This window comes from Capsicum annuum, chromosome 12, assembly GCF_002878395.1.
Source record: "Capsicum annuum cultivar UCD-10X-F1 chromosome 12, UCD10Xv1.1, whole genome shotgun sequence".
NCBI classification, from domain to species: domain Eukaryota; kingdom Viridiplantae; phylum Streptophyta; class Magnoliopsida; order Solanales; family Solanaceae; genus Capsicum; species Capsicum annuum.
Genome location: NC_061122.1, coordinates 38,796,659 through 38,821,542, shown reverse-complemented (window position 1 = coordinate 38,821,542; position 24,884 = coordinate 38,796,659). Strand labels below are relative to the sequence as shown.

Below are 24,884 nucleotides of genomic sequence, written 5' to 3'. Positions count from 1 at the left end.
GATAAAAATTATAAATGAAGTTTTAGATATTCAAGTCTACACGAATAAAAATATTCATGGTGAAAAAATTACATTAAATTTTAAATCTTTAAGTCTACAGTCGGGGTAGATCCAAGAATTCTTTTTTCAGAAAAATAAACTAATTAAATAATGTCAAAAAAAAATTATTTGTAAATTATAGATGTTAAATTTCTTAGCTTATTTGTGAATTTACTTCTTTATACTTTGAAATCTGCAAGTAAAAGGTGGGTTTAATTTTATCGAGACAAACAACCAATTTTTTATAAGGGTCCTGATACCTAATAACTTTTTGATGTGATTGAAAAACAGCGCTCTTTCTATCAACAAAATAAGAAATGAGGAAGAAATCTTTAAAAAGAGGTCTTTACTGAAAAGGCTTTGTGCCTCACATTATTACATCTACAAAGAGACTAGCTACTACTTAGTTAAAAAAAAGCTCCATAAAAACCATTTAGCATTTCTTCCCTTTCCTCTCACCCTTCTCTCTTTTATTCTCTTGTCTGTGTGTCAGTCCAGTTCACTGCTAAGGCGTGGAAGATTTTTCCCCTTACAAGGCATGAACTTCTTCACGTCTTAGTTTTTCTTAAAATGTCTGTTAACTTTTAAAAGTAAGGCATGAGGAAGCCCACACATTTGCTTCTTTTGAATTTTTCATTTGTCCCTTACCCTTTTGAAATTTTTGGTAAAAGGAAAAAGTTGCCAGTTAGGATTTGTACCGATAAGATGAATGAGACAAACTATTCAAGTGTATGTCACATTTCTCAAATCATCCATGAGTAGGCACTGAATGTAAAAATCTTTAACATATAATGACAATAATATACAGAACAACCTAATCAAAACAGTCATCCAGAAAGGTCATGTTCCGAAACATATGTTCATAGAACAAAACAAATACTATGCTACTACATCAACAAATATTTCTATCTAATAACTTCAAAAGCATTTCAGCCAAAAATCACAATCTGATTAAAACCTCCACAGAAAATTGTTTGGTAGGCTACTTCTGCTTCAGGTGATGCATAAAAAGATTTGGATACCTTAATGAGTACTTTTATTTTTGTGTCAAGAGATTCATCATCCACCAATGAATTGATTAATATTCTCACCACCATGGGAGAATTGGCTAGAAGAAGTTTGGTAAGATGTATCACAAACGTTGATCATGTAAATTATCCAAGCTTAACTTTTCGGAGGTAATTAAATGTTGTTGGGTTCTAAGTGGAAATGTAAATGGAAAAATGGAGGGAACAAATGGAGGAAAAAGTGAATTGTATTTTCATTTGAAGAAATTAAAGTTCTTTCACATTGGTGTGACAAAAAATCGTTCTTATGCTTATATTGAGAAGCATTCCATCATATGAAATAGTGAGGCAAGAACAAAACAAGACTCACATCGTCTTCGTTCGACGATGGATTTGTATTATCATTTTTGATAAAATTCATTTGAAACATGAGAACAAGTGAAGTTTTTAACTCAAAAATTTAATAGAAAATATTTTCTTCATTTGTGAATGCACATGGCATGTGAGGACGCATGTCGCAGCGTACCTCAAAGGGGCATGACTGTTCGAGGCACTGTTTTGAAATGGAAATGACTTGTGTGCATAGGTGGCCATCTGCGGGCACATGTGGATAGTGCAGGTCATGATAGAAGTTTTTGGTTTTGGTAAAAACATAAGTTGTGGACATAGGTCCCCATATGCGGTCCCAAATAGGGTCTGCAGGTCATCCAAACATTTTAAAAAGTTGTAACTTTCATGAACTATTGCTTTTTTTCTGAATCAACTCTTTATGGCTATAAAAACCTAATTTTTCATCAGGTTTTAGTATGAAATTTTGATGTGAAAAGTCATTTCCTTATTGTGAAAAACTCTAGTGTGATTAAAAAACTATTGAGTGAGCTCGTTGTTCAGTAAATTTGAGGTACCACTATTTGTTGAATTAAATTATTTTATCCTAAGAGGATATATTTCATAACCTCAGGTAAATAAATTTCTTAAGAACACACCGTAAAATCGGTGGACTTGATTCTCTAGTTTTTGTCTTCATTTTTTTTCTTAAAGTTGGTTTTACCATTTTTTTAGAAAATTATTTGAACTTCATATTGATAGTTCTTAAACTATTTAAACTTGTGTTTGAAGTTCTTGAAATATTATTTTGAGAGTTCATAAGTTGGTTGAACTTGTGTTGAAGTTCTTATGGATTAAATACAGATTTTGTACCCAAAAAATAAAAAGCTTAAGGAATTTAATCAATAATCTATATTTTGAATTTATGGATATTAGAGCCTTTGGATTTTAACTCTGTTTGAACTTAATATTGATTTAAAGATATAAAAACTTCATCAAGAGTTAAGGTTCATTCCAAGTAGCTGTTATAATCGAGAAATTACCACCTTTATGAAATGATTCTAAAAGTTACTTAAAGCATAAGTGTAAGGAGACATCTGTTGAAGACCTTGTTGTGAGGTTAAGGATTGAAGGGGACAACAAGGCACTTATATAAGATTTCTCTACTAGGTGAAGCAAATATTATGGAAAATAACCCTAATAAATCAAAGAAGAGAAAAAATATCAGGACAACAAGCCACTCCTCCTAAGAGAAAAGTCAAAAAAAGTTACTTTAACTGTGGAAAAGTTGGCTATAAGTCTGCAGATTATCAAACTCCGAAGAAGGACAAGAAAAATGATCAAACGAACATGATTGAATTCAAAGATAACGTGGAAGATCTATGTTCTATGACTTTAGAGTTCAGTTTGGATGGAAATCCTATATTCCAAACACAACCTTCAGAATTCGTTATGGTCACTTTGAATTTCTAGTCATGTCTTTCGGGCTAACAAATGCCCAGCAACCTTTATGGACTTGATGAATAGAGTGTTCAAACAGTACTTGGACATATTCATCATAGTCTTCATTGATGTTATTCTTGTCTATTCTCGTAGTAAGAATGACCATGCAGACTATCTCAGAATTATGTTGGAAACCCTTAAAGATCATTAGTTATTCACTAAATTTAGTAAGTGTGAATTTTGGATAATCTTAATAGCTTTCCTTGGCCATATTATTTCTGGTGATGGCATTAGATTTGATTCTCAAAAGACAGAAGTTGTGAGAAACTGGCCTAAACCTGTCTCTACATCGAATATCAGGAGTTTCTTGGGTCTAGATGGCTATTACCGACAGTTTGTTAAAGGGTTTTCATTTATTGTGTCCCTCATGTATAGATTGACTCAAAAGAAAGTTAAGTTTCAGCGATCAGATTCTTGTGAGAAGAGTTTTCAAGAGTTGAAGACTCGACTCACTTCAGTCCCAATTTTAGGGTTACTTGATGGTACAGATGGATTTGTTGTTTACTATGATGCTTCTAGAGTTGGTCTAGATTGTGTTTTGATGTAGAGAGGTAAGGTCATAACCTATGCCTCTAGACAGCTTAAGCCTCATGAAAAGAACTATCCTACCCATGATCTTAAGTTAGCAGCTGTTGGTTTTCCTTGAAGATTAGGAGGAATTATCTATATGGGGTGCATGTTGATGTATTAACGAATCACAAAAGTTTCAAATATGTGTTTTCACAGAGAGTTAAATCTCTATTAGAGAAGGTGGTTAGAATTGTTGAAGGATTATGACATAAGTGTTTTGTATCACCCGATCAAGGCCAATGTAATGGAAGACGCCCTTAGTAGACTATCTATGGGCAGTGTTGCTCATATTGAGAATGATAAAAAGAAGTTAGTTCAGGAGGTTCATCAGTTGGCTAGACTAGGCGTTCGGCTGGTTGATTCAACTAAAGGTAGCATATGGGTTTGAAATAGTTTGGAATCTTCATTGGTTGCCGAAGTGAAGAAGAAATAAGATAAGGATTCCAGTTTGGTTAGGTTGAAAGAGTCAGTCAGAGATAAAAAAAAAGTAGAAGGTTTCTCCCATGGGGGAGATGGTGTTACATACCAGGGTAGACTGTGTGTGCCATGTGTTAATGGTTTGAGGTAGTAGATATTATCGGAAGCGCATAGTACACGTTACTCTATTCACCCAGAATCCACCAAAATGTACCATAATTTGAAGGAAATCTACTGGTGGAGTGGCATGAAGAGAGATATTGCTGAGTTTGTAGCCAAGTACGCTAATTGTCACTAGGTTAAGGTTGAGCACCAAAAGCCTGGTGGTACCTTGCAAGAGTTTGGTATCCCTACTTAGAAATGGAAAGAGGTGAACATGGACTTTGTAAAAGGGTTACCTCATTTGCATCATCAACATGATTAATTTGGCTTATTGTGGACAGAATGACCAAGTCAACTCATTTCCTGCCAGTTCATACTTCCTATTCAGCTAAGGATTATGCTAAGTTGTATATTAGAGAGTTATTCAGATTACATGGAGTTCCTTTGTCCATCAGTTCAGATAGGGGTACTCAATTTACCTCTCACTTTTGGAAAGCCTTTTAGAAGGGTCTTGGTACCCAAGTTCATCTCAGTTCAGATTTTCATCCTCAGAAAGATGGTCAAACAGAAAAGACTGTTCAGACCCTGGAAAATATATTGAGGACGTGTGTTCTTGACTTTAAAGAAAGTTGGGTTAACCACTTGCCATTGATCGAGTTTTTCTACAACAACAGTTATCATCCTAGTATCCAAATGGATCCATTTGAGGCTCTCTATGGAAAAGGTATAGATCATCTATTGGTTGGTTTGAAGTGGATAAGGCAGCTTTAGTAGGACCAAATGTGATATTTAAAGTTATGGAAAAGGTTCAGTTGATTAAAGAGAGGCTTAAGACAGCTCAGAGTCGTTAGAAATCATATGCAAATATGGGGAGAAAGGATCTTGAGTTTGAGGTTGGTCACTTAGTTTATTTGAAGATTTTGACCATGAAAAGAGTGAAGAGATTTGGAAAAAATTATAGAATATTGAGTCATGTGGGGAAGGTAGCATAGGAGCTCAAGTTGTCTGCAGATTTTTCATTCGCTCACCCAGTATTTCATGTCTTTGTATTAAAAAAGTGTATTAGTGATCCATCTATTGTAGTTATGTTAGAAAGCACTGAAATTCAAGACAGCCTTTCTTATAAAGAAATCCCAGTTGAGATCCTTGATCACCAGATTCGTAGAATAAGGAGCAAAGAAGTTCCCTTGATCAAGGTTCTCTGGCTAAATCAGTCCGTTGAAGGTGCGACTTGGGAAGCAAAAGCAGATATGCGAACCAAGTACCCTCAAATTTTCTCAACAAGTTCAAATTCAGCCTAAGTAACAGGTTCCCTCATATTTTTTCTATTTCATTCTCAGTTCTATCTTTATGTAATCTTCTTTATGTCATAATCATGTATTCAAATCAATTCATTCATGCAGTCTTGTTTCCAATTGTGCAAGTTTAGTGCATAATCTCAGTTCCTCAGTACTCTTAACTTAAGCAGTCTCATTTGAGGACGAATGTTCCCAAGGCGGAGATATTGTGATACCCCATATTAGACTTAGTTTAGTTCAGCTTATAGTGCTTCCATAAAAGACTTAGAACCTAAATATTTAACTAAGTGTTGAAGACTTAGCCTTATTATTTACTCCTTAACTTCGAATACTTGATCACTGAGCGGGAAGTATGGGTTTAGCGCATCCTATTTCCCCAAAACTACATTCCACCTTAGGATCTTAATACCCATAATGGGTTCAGATAGTGATCACTCTAGCTTAGGTTCTATTCCTATGGAAAGGGTAGATGACTCTCCCTAATGTGAGCTTTTCCCTACAGGGAACAAGACGTTCGATACCATGATTACTCACATGGTGTATGTCATTTAGAAAAACCTCCCTAATAAATATTAGAAGTAAAGCTTTTAGAAACTAAGTGTGTGACTCATATGGTTTATTCAGTATGCTTTATTAGTCATGTCTTATGATTTTCAATTTTCAATTTTATTCATGTTCAAGTGAGTCACCTACACTTATCATGCATTACAACTTATAGAAACTAAGTGTTATGGTTCACAAAGTTTGTTATTATGCACTACTACTCATGATTATGATTTTATAGCTTTGTTTATTCAAGCTTGAGATAAGCCATTTACACTTAGCATGTATTGTTTGAAATTCTGATGTACAAAGCTAGTTATTATTTTATTTATGCATTCACCCCACATACTCAGTACATTCCAGAAGTACTGATCCACATATATGTCTATATGCTACATTGTCTTATAATGTAGGTCCTAGTGCTCAATTCCAGTAGCGTGATTAATTTTGAGCATCTTCACCTACACCCGAGCTCTTGGTGAGTCCTCATAGTTCAAGGGCCCATTCTACTAGATGTTGATGATAGTGAAGTATTTTAGTCATTTGCTTTTCATTCAGTTTGAGTTAGTTTGGGCTTGTCCCAGTGGCTCTCTAGTTAGAAATAGAGGTTTGTCCGATTGTTTTTCATTTTTAGATTTCAACAGAGTTTGTTTTAAAGTTTAAGACTTTCAATAAGATATTAATTCAGTTTCAGTTAGGATAGTTTTTCAGTATTTTGAGATTTTTCATGTGAAACTCATTATCACTATGAGTTCCAAGGTTGTTAGCAGGCTTAAAAAGGGTTATCTTGGGACTATTTGTAGTCTTGAGTACCATATGATGTCTAGGGTATATTTTCGGGGCGTTATAGTTGTACTCTTAATTCTAACTTGTTTGTTGTTTTTGTTTGGTGTTTCTTTTGTTAGGTACAATGGTGGGGGAAGTTAATATACCTAATTTCGCCCTTCAATTGACTTTATCTACCATCATGGAAAAGCTCAATAATATGGATAATCAGTTGGGATCCATAGAAGGGAAGATGACTAGCTTGAAGAACTACAAAACTCTACCCTTTCTACTCCCCAAAACTACCAAGATTTTTCTAGTACATGATCAAAAGTCTTTTACTTCCATATCCCTGAAGACCTCTATCGAATGTACAATCCTCAACCACAAATCCATGAACCCATCCTACAACCACTACTTATCCAGATAATCAAAATCTCGTTCATCCAGTACAACCCCAATTCAACCAAAATACCCCACAAAACCAAGAACCACCTATCCAAATACCCCGAAACCAAGGACTACCTCAAGCTCTACTTAACCAAATTCTACCACCCCAAGCCCCAATTAACCAAAATTAACCTATCTAAGTTGAAGATATAGGGAAAGATGGACCCCAAAGAGAAGACATGATGATGGATGAGGTGGCCAATAGTAGAGAAATTTAAGAGGAAGGGCATAGAAGATGAGGATAAATATTTGGTTTGGTTCCCCATGGAAGAGGAAATTTAGGAAACCAACGCCAAGGTCAAGGAGATCAATGGGAAATAAGGAGAAAATATTGGGTGAGACATGGGTCTTTACTCTATAAGATCCACTTTTCCTATCTTTGAAGGAACTAGTGATCCTTCGATTTACCTTATTTGGGAAGTAAAATACAATAGTATCTTCTAACTTAAGAAGTTATCGGACACAAGAAAGTTGACCAACCATTGCTCAACTTTAAGGGTATGTTTTTACTTGGTGGGAAACCAAAAAGATGCATTAAGAAAGAAATGGTAATCCCAACCTTTTGGATTGGGATGAATTGAGATCACATATGAGGAAGAAATATGTGACAGAAAGGTACAAATAATAATGACTCACCAAGCTTTATAACTTAAGATAAAGAGGTAGAGATGTGAAAGACTACTATGAAGAATTTCAAAACTTGATCATTAGACTTGAGATTATTGAACCCCTAAACCATTGCATGGCTCAGTTCAAAAGTGGTTTGGATTATGACATTGTTTCTCAACTAGTTTTCCACAAGTTTGAACATATAGAAGACCTTATTAAAGCATTCATTAAGGTTGAAAGGACAATAATGGAAAAAACTCTTTTAATAAAGATTACACATCCTCTAGTTCATTCATTGAACAAGAACAAAAAGCTTAAAAAGTCCTGTGAAGAAGCCCATTGAGAAGGCTATCCTAGGTTATCTAGCAAAGAATGAAGGTAATCAATACTCTAACATGAATCCTAGAGTTATTATTTGTTTCATGCCAAAGTTGGGGTCATAAGGCAAGTGAATATCCCAATCAAAGAAAAATAATTTTGGTGAAAGGTGATTCTTACTTTGTTAGGGATAAGGTAAACTAAGAAGATAGTGGTGAGAAAGAAACCAGAAGAGTGAAGACTCTGGGAGAAAAGGAGAACTTGCAGAAGGTAAAGGGGAAATTAGTGTACCCTAGTTTGATGATGAAAGTTTCCCGTGAAGATATTTGGCCTCAAAAAGGGGAGATCATGAATTTTAGCTTTGTGATGAGGTGGGAGATGAGTAGTGAGGATAATATTATTTGGGTTTGATAAGGGGAGCTTAGTGCCAAACCCAAGCCCTTGTTGTTTACAGACAATGGTCCTAGTATTTTGCCTAGCACCATGTTTCTCTTTTGTAGGGTCATGGGGAAGTGATTCCAAATGAAGAATCCAATAAAGCTCATTATGGGTATAAACTTGAAGTCCTAGTTGAGTTCTTATTCAAGGACTCTAAAATTGATGACAATTTGGCTTAAATAAGGATCCTAATAAAAATCTTGTAAGTTGGTGGATACTTGCAAGCTAGTAGTTAAACACTTAACCCCATGAATCGAATGAAGGATCCCAAGTTTATGCCCAGAAAGGAAGGTCCATAAGGTACAAGTATGGAAGGCAAGAGAGCAAGCTCAAGGATTTGATCCAAAGGTATATAACTACCCCATCTTATTCCATGCAATCCTTGGAATCATGATGACATTTACCCTATTATAGGCATTCTCTTAAAGGTGCTTGACTTCAAACCCTACAAATAAAGTGTTGATATCTCTCCAACCACTTCATGGTTTTTCATAGATGTGCTTAAACTGTATGGCCTATGTAACTCGGATGGACAATTTATTTATTATTTGGAGAAGAGTCTATGGTCCCTACTTGGTAAACAACTCTTGTTTCTTGTCCCTTGTAACACTTATGTGGATAAATAAATTGATCTTCTCTTGGAAAGTTGTTTAAGTGAAAGGGATGTGAGGTGTATAAGATCTTTGTTCGAACTTTCATGTGTTCTCTCCTTGGGAAACTTAGATGATCTTAGCTTTTGTCACTCCATTATCTTTGTTTGTGAGATTGTTATGTTTATGTTGAGAATTTATTGTGTGTAAACATGGCTTGTTGTGAAAGGAAGGGTAATTTACGCCCTAATGACTACTTGTTCTATCTTTGGTTGTTCCAACATGTAATGATTTGATTGTTAATTGAATTGAACCTATTGGTAATCTTGTTCATGGAAATACCTTGGAAGAGTTTCATGATTCTTCTTATAGCCAATCCTTTGGTTCCTTGTATGATGAGTTCTTTTCTTTAAACATAAGGGATGTTGGTTATATATCAAGTGATTGTTTCCTTGGCATAATAATATTGATGTAAACCTTTGTGCTAACCCTTGTGCTTCGCTTCGAGAAAATATGGGTTGTTTGTTTGTCTCTTTTGCTTTCAGGATTTAGATTCGAGGTCGAATCTTATTCAAGAAGTAGAGAATGACACAATTCAAAATTCTTCCAGACACTTTGATAGGATGAACATGAAGAGAGAGATGTTGGAAGACCTCTTAATACTATCAAAAGGGTGCCAAAGGATGGTGATCACCTCCAAGAAAGGTCAAGGGGCCTTGGTGAGGTCAAAAAGAAGCAAAAATGAGCTTGGAGAAGCACTAGAGGGACCTACGTAGCCATATTGGCATGTAGGAGGAGCACATGCAGCCATAGATGGCCAGATTGGCCTTTCCAGAGGAATCTGCATCGGTACATGCGTGAGCATGTGATGGGTCTACGTGAGCATGTGCCATTTTGCTGAAATGGCTCACTTTTAGGCCCATATTTTTAATAATTAGCCTTAGGCTATGAATGGGAGTTTCTCATTCATTTTTAGACTAACTTTGATGCTAATGAATAATTATACTCTTGTGGAAGTGTGTAAGCTTGGATTACCTTGCGTTGATTTCTCGTTTTGAAATATTAATTGCTTGGGAATCAATCCCTTTGTGGTCTACGTAGGAGTTTAGGTGTTTAGACTGAATTATTGAATTGAGAATTAAAGATTTAATATATCTTTTGTTTGCTTTTCAATTCTTTCTTTGTGTCTATCTTTACTTGCTTTCATCTATCCTTCATCTTTTAGTAACGTAGTTTTTTCTAGTTTCTATAGTTTGGTCCTTATCAATTATCTAATCCTGACGTTGACTTATATGTAAACTATCAAATTGTCAAACTTACCCCTAAATTATCAAATTGGCTTATATGTAAACTATTACATGCCCGGACAATTGGAAAGTTCCAAATATAACACTAGAAGAAGATTCAAACAAACCAACTATTCCATCACTATTCAATATAATACTCAACAAGTACATTTTAGGTCAGGGGAGGAGAGTGTATACACAACCTTACCTATGGCTTCCACTAATTCAGCCAAAGCAAAGCAAACGTTCCAGTCAATACCTTATAAATACATTTGCTGGCTTGTTCTTCTAAGATTATAAACCATCATAACTAAATATTAAATATTACTCCCTCGATTTCAATTTTTCTGTTCAATTTTGACTAGACACAAAATTTAAGAAAGTAAAAAGAATTTTTGAATGTTGTGGCATTTAATTAAAGATGACAACGATGACAACACCAACATACCTAGTGCAATCCCACAAACGAGGTCTGTTGGACGGTAGTATGTACACAGATCTTATCCCTACAAGATACATCTTAAACTAAATATATACTGAATACACCGAAATATCTCTTAATCTTTTAATGTGTTATGTGAAAAGTTAGAATTAGAAAAATATCAAAAAAAAAAAAAAAGTGACATTTTTTTTGTTTTGCAGCGATCTAAAATAAGCTTAAGAAGCTGTTTCGAAGTGGAAATTACAACCTTTTGGGAGAATGGAACTGGGAAAAAATCGAAAATAGTGGGAAAAGTTTATGATTATGTAGTGACCCAAAAAGGCAAAGAGAAATATTTTTGAGCTTGAATTTGTAGTTGTTATAAATTTGTTTTTAATTTTATATTATTTTTACCCAAAAGAAAATAGGCTAAACGTGTTAAAAATTGTTCAAAATATCCTTTTTTGTGTTTTAATTTATTGGATTAAATTTATCACTCTTTTTAATCTATTGAATCAAGACGTACTTATCATATTAAAAATAGTGTAAAAGTACTCTAGTTTCACATATGAAACTTTTTTTTCATGATATTGAATATTATATATTAATTTCATAAAGGAAATGATTTTTTTTAAGAGAATCATCTCTTTTCTTAAATTTTAACATGTCATTTATCAACTTTCTTGACCAAGTTTTGAACATGTTAGCTTTTAGTTTTATATATAATTATTTCTTAATCGAACTCCCACTAATTCGTATATATATTTTCAAAGCTACAAATATTTTATTTCTTACACTAATGAGATGATGTTTCATAATTCCAACTACATAATTATTAATCGTAAGTATTTTGAGTTGAGATTAAAAATTTAAAATTTACTTATATGCATTATGTATAACAAGAGCTAAGGTAAATTGCATAATAAATTAGAGGAAGTGTATCGGTGTAATTTGAGAAGAATATGTTGGTAAATAGAGGATAATTAGACAAAATATAGGAGAAAAGTTATATTTAATTTTCTATGTGAAATATTAATGTAGTCCATAAAAAAAAATGCTACTATAAGGCATGTATGGTTTCACTAGATAAATACTACAATGATTCTATGGCGGAAAAATAAAAGGAAAAAAGATAGTAATATCATGAAAACAAAAATGATATCCTCGCTAATGAGTTAATTTTACATAAGTTTCGTGTTGAATTAAGTCATTCTGGGTCATATAATCTTGGGTAGGCTCATAATTTTATGTTGATCAATAACTAAACATCACGTATTAAATTAAAATGTAATGAAATGCCTTATAATTGTGATGGTAGTTGAGGGACAAAATTAAGGGTAAATTTGATTTAATAGTCGAAAGGAGTACAATTTTAGCTATTTCTAGGACAACAACATCATATCTTGTAGTATATCATAAAGTGGGGTGGAGAGTAATTGCAGATATAGACCTTTGAGTACATTGTAGATATAGACCTTATCAATATCTTTTAAAGGTAAAGAGGTTTGTTTTCGAAAGATGTTAAGCTTAATTGAAGTAAATTAAAGTAAATACCGAAAGAAAAAACGATAATGAGGACAAACATTATAACTAACATTCAAGGACTTCAATTTCAAAAATATATGCAAGGAGTTATAACAACAAGACAAGGTGTTATGACCCAAATATAGTAAACAAATGATGCTATTAAATACCAAAAGCCAAAGACTACTCAAATAATGTAATGCTAGTATAATGTATAATTATTATCTATTAACATTTTATCCTTATTTGCGATATTTATGCTACCCTATTTGCTGTACATTAAGGCTATTTTTAATCTTACAAATAAAAATGAGGAGCGTATTTGATTCAATAGGTGAAAGAAATTCTTAGACCATTTCTAATGAATACATTAAGAACATCTTTTATCCTTTTGATTTTTTTCTTTTATAAAAAAATATTTTTTTTCACCCAAAAAACTTTATTTTACGCCTAAAATATCTAAAACAATTATTTTCTTTTCAATCTGTAAATGAAATAAGTAAGAAATCAGCATCCGAAGAATAGTAATCTCTATATATTAGTTAAACCAATCTAATCGACGGCCACAATCGAACTAATCAAATCAACGGCCTCAATCCACCCAAGAATTTGCCTACATATACACCCTCCAACACCTTACAACTCCTCATTCCAATTTCAACCCTTCAAAAGAAAACCGCCAAAACTGAAAAAACCGTTCGCCAATGGCAATGACTAACCAATTCCTCCTTCCTCTCTTCTTACTCCTCCTCTCCATCACCACCACTGCCACCTCCGCCGCTGCCGTCAATTCCACCGCCAACACCACGTCCGCGGCAGTCAATTCCACCATTGACATCATCTCTACCGCCGACAACTTCCCGGAATCCACCACAAACACCACTAGCACCGCCGCAAAATACTCCATTTCCCCACACGAACTCGATACCCTCTTGCGTGTCTTACGATACAGAGGTTACCCTCTCTTCAGCAACGCAATTGACACCTCCGACGTCCAATTCCAAATCCTCACCGCCACCGCCGCTACCACCGCCGACGTGCCTCCATCATTCACTATATTCGCCCCCAAAGATCATTTCCTCTACACACTCGACATGGCTGCCAATGCCGATGCTTACGTAGCCGCACTCCGATCCCACGTCATCCCTTCTCACCGACTAACCCTCTCTCAACTCCGTAACCTCACTGCTCCATACCTTTCTACCCTTCTCCCCCATTACAGTATATTAGTCGAAAACAGCAATACCGATGACGTTTTCGTTACGGTTGATGGTGTTCGGGTATCCGACCCGAATCTTTTTATCGGGTCGAGATTTGCTGTTCATGGGTTAGATGGAATTCTTCTTACTGGGTTCAACATGTATGAGGACGCACTTAGTCAAATGGGTAAAGGTTTTTTTGCGCCGGAGAAAGTTGACCCCACTAGCCGGAATTATGCGGCGGCAACGGCGACGTCGGCTGTAGGGTTGCCGGAGGTGAAGAATGGAGGATTTTCAAAAGTTATGAGGAAGCATAGGAGATTGCAGTATCGCCGGATTTGGAAGAGTAATTACAGTGTCCGGCGGAGTAATGACGGTGGTCGCGGTGGTGAAGATGATTTCTAAGGGTGTTAGTGTAATTCTTGGATTTCTTGTGGGGTACAAGTGTCTTTGTAAGAAGATGATATCTAGGGGTGTTACAGTAATTCTTGGGTTTCTTCTGGGGTAAAAGTATCTTTTTGAGAAGATGATTCTAGGGGCATTACAGTAATTTTGTAGCTTTCTTCTGGGGTAAAAGTGTCCTTTTGAATTGTACTGCTCGTGAATTACCAATTGTGAATATTAATGGAAATGAAATCAATAGTTCTATGAATTTCCATTTTGAGAATATAAATTAGTCTTGGTTTTTTCCCATCTTTTTTGTTGGTGATCATACTCTGTATAAAATAAAGATGGAGAAATATCCTCTTTGAAGTAACAAAATTAGGGGTGTGCATCGATCGATTATTGGTTTTTTGATTTTTAAATATATTAAACCAATAATCAAATCAATAAGGTATTTTTTATCGGTTTTCGGTTTATTAGTTTTTAGTTCTTAACGGTTCAGCTTTTGGTTTAATCGATAAGAAAAATACTCATAAAATAGAAATAATAGTAACTAACATGAAAAAAAAAAAACGAATCTTAGTTGCAACCAAAAATCTTATATGATGTGTTTTAATTTACAAGAATCTTCAAGTTTGAACTAAATATTGTTAGGAGAAATTAAGAGTTTGTATAATTGAAATAATAGGTTTGTTAATTTATAGAAATTAGAGAGAAATATATAATAAGTCATTTAATATATATATATATATATATATATATATACACCAAACAGTTATATTTCAATAAAAACAGTATATTTCAATGAAAGCAGTAAAACAGTGGTAGAGACAGTAAGATGGTGGTAGATTTCAATTTTCTGGTAATAATGATCGATTTTTTAGTATATCAATTTGTAAAACCTACTCAGTACTCCCTCTTTCCTATTGTTTCTTCATGTTTATTCTTATCGTTTATATTTTCCCCATTTTTTTTTATTTTTTTTTACTTTACCCTGTTCATCTCTTCCTCTTAATCTATGTTTTTAACATCGTACTTCTTTAACCACACCCCGAAAAGTTTTGGTCTGGCAGCTAACACTCGTCCTTTGTCTATTTTGCAGACCTATTGGACTATCAAGGCCAGAATTCCTAGGAATTTACAGGTTAATCCATCGTCGGTATTAAGAAATTAAGAGACTAACCATATACTAAGGGTAAGAATGTTATATCTAATTTAATTTACATAATTTATAAAAACAATGTAAAATAAAAACATGGATATAAGAACATAACTATTTTTGTGGGGAAAATATGTAAATAAGAACTTACATGAAGTAACTAGGAAAGAGGTTTCCCTTTCGGGAACCCCCGAAAGATCTGAATAGAAAACTTGAAGCTTTTATTTAAATCACAATGATACAAAGTTTATACAAGAGAGACTGACTTGGATAAGTTTTTTGGGAGGAAGGGTTTAAACATTTCAAGGTTTTTAGGTTGGTTGGTTTCACTCTGCCTTCTCTTGATCGAATGTGCGCCTTTTATAGGCAAAATATACATAAAGGAGTGGTTCTAAAACCACTACGTGGCCTCAACACAATTGGCCGACACTTTTTGATAAGAGATAAGAAAGAAAACTTTAATAATGCAAGTCAGGTACTCTTTGGGCCCCATCGTCACATGCGTTATTAATTTTCTTTCAAACTTATTTTGACGCGTGCTTCAACAGTTTTTCTTTCTTTTGGAAAGTAGTGATAAAGGAAGCACTCTGACTCTGACTATTACAAGACATAAAGTAGGCATCCCTACTTGACTACTCTAGCTAATAATACAAACTGTGGAAACTGTAGATTATCTTTATGTATCCAAGTTGTGCAGGGCAATGGAGTCGAAGCGCATGCCTGAGTCGTCGTCTTCATATGGATCCTGGGCATCCTGGAATTGTGCGATATTATCTTCTTCGTCTGATCTTGCTAAATTATTATCTGTATTATTTATCTCTGGCACAACTCTGTCTAGATTAGTGGGCTGTTCGTCTGGTTGTGCATCCATGTATTTATCTTGAGTCTGGTTGCTGAAGAATCTGTCTAGTGTCTGTTTAATTATTGTCTCTATTGTCTCATTTTTTCTCTTAGATATTAAAGTCTTCTTTAAAGTCCTATGTCCGGATTTTGTTAATTTAGCTTTTGATGAAGAATACCCTTCATCCTCACTTTTTGGCAAAGTGACAGCCATTAACGGATTTGATTTGTCTTTACCGATCACCGTTTGAATCGGACTAGCTGTACCAACATCCGGTACAGTGGATTTCTGAGCATTTAGTGAGAAATGCACACCCTTCTCATCCATTTTTTGAGGAGATGGAGAACTCTGAGCTGGAGTCTGAGTTTGTGCATCAGTTTTGCTGGCTGGATTCTGCTGGCGGAGTCTTGTCTCTAACATTTGTATTTGTTTTATCAATCTAGTGTTTTCCATAAGGAGTGATTCTTTTTGGGCATTTAGCGTCTTGAAGTTCTCCGTCATTGAAGAACAATGGTTGCAAAAGATAATCTTTCCAGTCTCTTTTTGCAAATTATACTGGGGTATTTGGTCTGGATTTTGTCTAAGGGAAGGAGATATATAATAATTTGGCCCTAAATATCCTCTAGCATGATTGGTGGCTTCGGTAAAATCATTAAAACCTTTAAAAAGAGGGGCTTTAAAACCTTGTATGGAGTCTAATACTTCTAACCATGTTTGGAAAATTCCGTTAGTTTTTCCATGAATGACTACATAGTATTTAAAACGAGGCCTACTTTTTTCTGCCATGTAATGGCATAAAGCATTCATAGATGCCATGAAATGATTACGGTTTTGTCTATTATAAGAAATTCAGAGATTATCTATTAAACACCTTTGGGGTATGTCTAAAACGTAATCTGGTCTTACTTTAAAGGATATGTTGCTTTCTGGGTATGCAATTAAATTAAATGGTCTGAAATGAATTCTTTCCATTGTCTCTAGGGATTCTAGTGGTCTAAACTTTAAGTTACCTAACATTGTCTGGTGGTAAGACTCGGAAGACGAAGCTACACCTTTGCCTTTGTCCGCAGGAGGTTGTCCTGTTGGTCTCATGCTGAAAACAAATGAGTGAAATTAAACTTATTTATTTATTCCCAGTTGTAGTCTACTTAACTGGTCAGCTAAGTCGTTTTCTTTTCCTTTTATATGTTCGAATACTATATTCTTATAAACAGATATGCTATCTGTAAAATTTAACCATCTTCTTCTACTACTAGTTTTGTCATTTATTTTTTGATGAAATTTAACTATAGCTTCACAATCCGTTCTAACTAAAATCTCTTCTTTATTTAGTATATATAGTTTGAAAGCATTTAAACCATATATGATAGCTAATACTTCTAAGTCTATAGCGCTCATGTTTCCTTTTTCTTTATATGCGCCACTTTGATATCCACATATTTGTTCTTCATTTTTATTACTGTATTTATTAGGTCTTGCTTTTAAGATAGCTCCCCATCCTAAGTCACTTCCGTCTGTTTGAATAATTAAATAGTCTGATTCTAATGAAATTTTTAGGTCTGGGATATTTTTGATTTTTTCTTTTATTTTTTGGACTAATTTAACATCTTCTATATTAAAATTTTTTTGTCCTTTACTACCTGTTTTTGCATATAATGGTCCTACTATTTTTCCAAAATCTTTAATAAAATTTCGTGCATAGTTTACTAATCCTAAGAATTTTTGTAAATCTTTTGTTGTTTCTAATTTATCTGGCATTTCTAGTACTTTCTTTGCTATGTGTGGTTGTAGTTTTACTTTTGCATTTCCCAGAGTTATTCCTAGGAAATTAATATAAGTCTTGCATAACTCCATCTTCTTTTTACTTATTATTATGCCATGTTTAACAAATAGTCTGAAGATTATTTATAAGTGTCCTAAATGTTCTTGCATATTTTGACTAAATACCAAAATATCATCTACATATACTAATATAAAATGTTTATATTCTCCAAATATGTTATCCATTTTTCGTTGGAAAATGGGCGGAGCCGTTTTTAATCCAAATGGCATAACTAACCATTCAAAATGTCCGCTTGGACATGTGAATGCTGTCCATTCTATGCTGTCTGGGTGCATTTTGACTTGCCAGTAGCCTGACTTACAGTCAAATTTACTATAAACTTTTTTATTTTGAATTCTATTAATTAACTCACTTTTATCTGGTAGTTTGTAAGCATCTGTTCTAGTATTATCATTCAATCTTTTGTAATTAATTACCATACGAGCTTTACCCCTTACTTGTTCACTATGATTTCTTACCATAAAAGCCGCTGATCTATGTTTAGAGGTAGATCTTCTTATTACTCCTAATTGTAAGAGTTCCTTTATCTGTATATCAAATTCTTTAGTATCTTCATTATTCGCTTCTATAGGTGCTGTTTTTATCGTATATTCTAAATTAATTATATCTACTTTACACATTATTTCATTGGCTTCCCAATGGGTAATGGTCTTTCTCCTATTATCTCCATTTCGTCTAATATAGATGTTATATTTTCTAAATCTTTTGGACTGTTTATTATTCCTATTTTATCTATTCCTTTTCTAAAATTATAAAACTTAGTTTCTATACTTATTAGGGTATATTCTTTTTCTATATTAGTTAAGCATTCTTGTCCTTCTGCATTGAGCAGAGTATAGTTTCTAACTTCTTCCAGATTTTCTTTTAGCAGGTTGCTGCATTGATTATTTTGGCAATCGCAACATGGTTCTGGAAGCAATTTCTTTTTACTTGTATTTAGTTTTCTAAATACTGTAGGCAATGTTACTGTTTGTACTGGTGTATAAGTCAAATCTTTAAAGAGCATTATTCCATCTCTTGTTAAGAGACATCCTCCTTTATTCTGTATACAAAATCTTAGTCCGATAACAAAATCTGATCCTATATTTAAATCTCTTGCTAATATTTTATTAACATTATAAACTGAGTTATAGAATTTATTGCATGTATTCAAAAAACTTATTTGAGCTTTTTCTATGTAATAATTATAGATATTTTGTGATTCATCCATTTGAGTGGCCATTATAGGTCTGTCAAGTATTTTTAATAAGTGTTCTGGTACTATTTCTTTATTGATTAAACAGCTAGTACATCCTGGATCTATTAATGCTAGAGTTTCTATTTCTACGTCTTTTATTTTAATTTTTACTAATACTTTTATGGTAGAGAATTCTTTGTCTTCGTTGCATATTAGATTAGTGCTATTATCTTCTAGATTCATAAGTTCTGCTTCTAATTTTTCTAAATGTACCGCTTCTTGTGTATCCGTCTCTTCTATGGTGATTTTTGTTTTTCCTTTTTCTAGAATAGTTAATCTTTGTTCTAGCATTTAATCGGGTTTCCAAAGTAGACACCCTTAGGTTTAGAATTTGATTGTTTGTATATTTTTGTCCGTTATTTATTTCTGACTCTACTTTGATTTTTAGAGTGTTCTCTATACAATTTATACATGCTTCTAAGTAACATTTTTTACATTTAGCTCTGTTGTCTTTACTTGGATACCAATTACAGATACAACATCTATTACTATCTAGACCTTTGTTTCTTTGGAATTCATGTATACATTCTTGATTAATATTCATTAAATTATTAATTATTAGATTGTTTAAGTCTAAATCCTCTATTTCTTGCCCTAGCTCATTAACTAAGTTATCTTCGTCTGATTCGGAAGAATCAGATTTTGGATTATCTTTATCATTTATGTCAATGCTTATTATTGAGTATATACTTTCTGTATCTGACATGTATTCGTCTACATTTAATAAAGTCTCTTGGAAATCTTCTATTAGTTGAGAGTTTCTAGTTCTATTATTATTTCTCTTAGGACATACGTTGGCTAGATGGTCTATGCTACCACATGTATAACATTCTAATTTATTTTTATAATTTCTATCACTTCTATATTTTCTAACATGTCTATCTCTATTTAACCAAGGTTTTTTAGCCTTTGACTTTCTTAAGAAGTATTGTTTTCTACTATATGGTTTCTGATTATTTCTTTTCTTATATTTTTTATGTTGTTTTTGATCGTAATTCTGGGTTGTGTATATAACATTGAACCGAAGCAATAACCCAATAATTTTTTTTTTATAAAATCATTAAAAACTGTTAATCCAATAACTCAATAACAATAAACTAATAATCGATTTATAGGTGGTCGGTTTTTGCAGACTCCTAAACAAAATTGTCAATATTTTTCTTGAGAAAAAACAAGGGCAAGTTATTTTCTTATCTCTTTGAGAATAATTTTGTCTACAATCGTTATCTCCCATTGACGTCAACTTTTTTTTTTTTTTTAAAAAAAAGAAACACTAGTGGAATATGTCAAAAATACTTGGCTTCTTGCATGATTAATCTCATTCTGATTAGTTCATTTCATTACTAAACTTGTAAATGATTGGTTTTACTGAAACTTTATATAATTGTCCGCCATATTTTTTTTTTTTGGTTAAAATCGTTTACACCCCGAACTTTGTTGTATAAATCAAACATCCCCTCAATTTTGAATAATAATCATTCTTCCTCTTTTTTTTATTGAATTTTTTAAAATACCTATTTTACTCTTATATTTATATCAACATTTGTATCTTTTTTTCTTTTAGAATTTTTTTTATAAAAATATTTTTTTATTTTTTAATCTATATAACATATTTTTTATAAAAATTAAAAATTATTTTTAAGATAAAAAAATAAAAGTGAGAAATATTAATTTAGTATATAATTTAATGACAAACTATAATGAAATAAATGAGCAAAATAATAAAAATTAACTTTATTAAAAATCTAAACTCTAATATATATTTATACGTGAAAATAATAGGTAATTATAATTTTATAAATATATTTCAATGTTGGTATACAAATTCTCAAGCCTGCCTTTTAACATTACTAATAAATTCTTTTATAATTAATTACAAAATCCAAAGGTACTTTTTATATTCAAATTTTTTTATATTATATGTATTAAATAGTTATGTGAGTATGTAATTATGTATATAGATGCATAGTTTGATTTTCTCTTATTCTTTAATGTCTATATAGATAAATGAGTTTTGGTTGTTAATATGACTTATTTTCTAAATTATAATTTAAAATTCATTAACAACAATCATTTGATTTGTAACAAATATACATTTTTTTTGTGAACAAATATACATCTACAACATCATATCTAGTGAAAATTTTTAAGTAAGGTATGAGGCAGGTAGAGGGTACACAAACCTTACCACTACCTCGAAGAGGTAGAGAGATTGTTTCTGAAAGACCCTCGTCTATTAATTATTTTTGTATACCTACATTAAAATATGTTTATAAGATTATAATTACCAATTATTTTCACGTATAAATATATATTAGAATTTTAATTTTTAATAAAATTAATTTTTACTATTTTACTCATTTATAGTATTATATTTTTGTCATTAAATTATATACTCAATTAATATTTCTTACTTTTATTTTTTAATCTTAAAAATAATTTTTAACATTTATAAAAAATATGTTTTTTTAAAAAAAATAAAGAGATACAAATGTTGATATAAATATAAGGGTAAAATAGGTATTTTAAAAAATCAAATAAAAAAAAGAAGGGAGAATAATTATTGTTCAAAATTGAGGGGAATGTTTGATTTTTAGTAAATGATTTTAACCCTTGTTTTTGGTAGTTATAATTGGTATTTTTTTTAAAACTCTTAATTTCAGCAAATTACGAAATTCAAAGAGCATTTTGATACCGCTTCGCCTCAGGTTATGGCCGTGGAAGGTTCAAGGAAAGCGAACAAAGGAAAAGAACATCCTATTGCTACGTTCTATTGATAGCAATGACAAGTAGCCACTTTCACCTGTAATCACTCAAATCACAAAATTCAAAAGGCATTTTGATACCCTTCACCTCAATTTATGGCTTTGGAAGGTTCAAGGAAAGTGAATAAAGGAAAAGAACGTCCTATTGCTACGTTGTATTGATAGCAATGACAAGCAGCCACTTCCACCGGTGATCACTCTTTTGCTAGTAACGGCACCTCAAGGCCTTCTAACAGCTAGAGTTGTTTGTTGTTTATTCTTTCGTTATTATTAACTTTGCGCTTAAGAAATATTTTAATCATATATAAATATTATAATTTCTCATCAAAGTTGGTTAGGATAAATCTGGTTGTCCAAAAGTGGCTCCGCCCTAGAAGGAATATAGAACTCCCGTAAGGTTTGGAAATTGGACGAATTAATCGTAATAAACAACCATTAGTAACTGCGATTTGATGAAACAAAATATAACATGACCAAAGCAAATGGTAGTACCATATACAATGACAAGATCAGAAAGCATGTGGAATAAACTCATAGCATCAACCATGTCAAAGCTTTATATAAATTCTTCCATATACTGGTGATACATAACAATACTTCAAAATTAAACCACTAATTTTATTTTTTGCAACATCAATATTAATCTGCTTATGGATCCAAATTAGGAAATGATGGTATCTCAGGGGTTGAACCAGACTCACTAGCATCACAATATCCATGTAGAATGTCACCTTCTTCAGAAGTATAACCAAGAGAGCCAAGCATAGATGGCCAACATTGGCGTTCAATAGTTCTTATGGCACCACAACAATCTTGACCAAGATAGGTTTCACCATTAACAAAGAAAAGCACGATCTCTCCTGTGCATGCTTGGAGCTCGAACAATGATTCCCAACAGGGTGATGATCCTTCTTCATCTTGCAACTTTAAACGTGTCATGAGACTAGTAGTATCAGTGGTATAAGTGGTTAATGGTCGAGCTTGAAGAATATTAATCCATGAAATCAGGGTAAATAGTAGTACAATTTTGATGATCATGAGAGTACTATTCATGTTGTTACTTAGCTATGGAGTAGTGGGGATTCGTGTGATGATTGTTGTAGAAATTATTGAGGATGTGTTGGATTATATATATGAACAAATCAAAGGATAACCTATGAATATGCGGATTAATAAGAGGAAGATGAAGAGTTATGAAATTAATGTGGGAAATTAAACCAATACATGAGAGTTTTTGGTATAACGGATGTACTTATTGGTTACTAGCTAATATGTAATGAAATGAAAGAAAGAGAATATTAGGAAATAAATCCAATTAAACCTTCGAATCTCAAGGGGTTTTATCAATTCTGTTATTACTTCCTCCGTTTTATATTACTCACACATTTCTTACTATTAGAATACGCACCCCGTGTGTACCTCGCTTAAGTGAATTCAGTTTTATAAAACTAGTTTGATACTACAAAAAAATATATTGTTGCAATTGTTTTAGCCATTATAGTAGATTTTTGTCTTTAAATTTTATATTTATTTAAATAATATAGCTTGTACCTAAAAAAGAATATTAAAAATAATGACGATATGCATTTACTGACAATTGAAACAATTTCATATTATTAAATTTTAAAAGAGAATTCATATAGAATTAGAATGACTAACCAATTTATTGTGATGGAATTTAACATCCAAGAAATCTGATTAAAATTTTAAATAAGTCAATATGAACAAAAATCAAAAGAAAAATCTCAATAAACAATAATCTATTGAGAATACATGATAATTTATTTTTATAAACATAAAAAATATACTAAAATCTTTGAAAACTTACCTCAAATCACAAGTTTATTCATCTCTTTAATCATGACTATTCTCAATATTAAAATAAAAAACTTGTTAATTAATAATTATCCATCACAAATATATGATAGTCTATTATTGTAAACTTCAAGAACGTATTAAAATTTTAAAACTTATATCAAATCATTAAAAAAAAATTATCTCTTTAATCATAGATACATCAAGATTGTAAACATTAAGAACATACTAAAAACTTTAGAAAACTTACCTCAAATCACAAGTAAATTTTTCTCTACAATCATAAAATATCTCAAGTTTCACATGCACACAAAAAAACAACTTATCAATTAGCAATTGTTATCAAGAATACCTCAAATAGCAAGTAGATTTATCTTTTTAATTATAGATACTATCAAGATTTCAATTAATAAGAAAATTTTATAGAATAATGTAAACAAAGAGAGACAACTATCATTAATTAATTAGTTAAAGAAATCCTTCGTTAAAAGTGATTCAAACCTAAATAATCTAAAACTTAATAGCTATTTAGGTTTTATCAAATGCATGGCTTTTTGATTTATAAGGAAACGTTTTCTTAAAAAAAGAAAGAACGTTTTTTTTTTTTTTTAAAAAAAGAAATACTTTAGGACAGTTATGGTTTTATTTTGGGAAACTTAAGGATTTTTTTTCCTTCAAAATTTAACAAAATGAGTCTTCAATTTTTTTTTCAAAAATTTAAATAAGGTGTTTTTTTTTTTTTTTTTTTACTTTATGGTAGTTAGTTTGTTTTTGTGTTTTTAAGGAAAAGTTTTTAAAAGATATTTTTCGTTTATATATAGGACTCTTTAATTTTAAATATTATAATATAATGATATAATAATTGAAGTAAAATTATAAAATATCGATTTTGTCTAAAGCATAAACTTTTAATGAAAAGTAAAAAGTTCAAATCACTTTTCTAAGGATCTTTACACTTTTAATATATTATACATTATAGATTATAGATAACTTTAACTAGAGAATCATGTCGGACTTCGCGCAGTCATGATAAATATATTAATAATTGATTTTATAGATAATTGTCTTTTTATTATAACATACTTGTGAATTTTAAAAATTTTAGTTTCATATACGATATATATTATTATCTAATTTTTCATTTGAATTATATTTGATTAACCTTTTTAGAATATTTACATATAAAAAGATTCACCTCATTACGTAAATGAGGTTATTGTAATTTCGAAAAGCGATATATGAGAAGCTTTTAAGAAAAAAAAAAAGTAATATAAATGTATAATAAAAAAACATTAAACATTTGATATATTTCCAACAACAAATTATATCTTTGTCAAATAAAAAGTTTATGCTTAATAAATCTACCTAAGATAATATCTTTGAAAATTACTTCATTATATGATAGAAAAAACAACTTTAACTCATCATTCTCTT

General features: G+C 31.9%; 2 protein-coding genes across 2 annotated transcripts; one reads left to right on the top strand and one right to left on the bottom strand.

The window, feature by feature from the left end:
- Nucleotides 1-12,728: 12,728 nt before the first annotated feature.
- On the top strand, nt 12,729-14,058 carry LOC107851535 (fasciclin-like arabinogalactan protein 19). Its single transcript, XM_016696597.2, has one exon. The coding sequence runs from the start codon at nt 12,912-12,914 to the stop codon at nt 13,809-13,811; it is 900 nt and encodes a 299-aa protein (XP_016552083.2). The 5' UTR covers nt 12,729-12,911; the 3' UTR covers nt 13,812-14,058.
- An 8,098-nt stretch (nt 14,059-22,156) lies between these two features.
- LOC124889518 (egg cell-secreted protein 1.1) lies at nt 22,157-22,975 on the bottom strand. Its single transcript, XM_047401447.1, has one exon. It carries the CDS (start codon nt 22,686-22,688, stop codon nt 22,284-22,286), a length of 405 nt encoding a protein of 134 aa, XP_047257403.1. The 5' UTR covers nt 22,689-22,975; the 3' UTR covers nt 22,157-22,283.
- Between the last annotated feature and the right edge of the window lie 1,909 nt (nt 22,976-24,884).

Excerpts from the sequence above, each read along its gene's own strand:
- LOC107851535 (XM_016696597.2), top strand. The coding sequence starts at position 12,912 with ATGGCAATGACTAACCAATTCCTCCTTCCTCTCTTCTTACTCCTCCTC.
- LOC124889518 (XM_047401447.1), bottom strand. The coding sequence starts at position 22,688 with ATGAATAGTACTCTCATGATCATCAAAATTGTACTACTATTTACCCTG.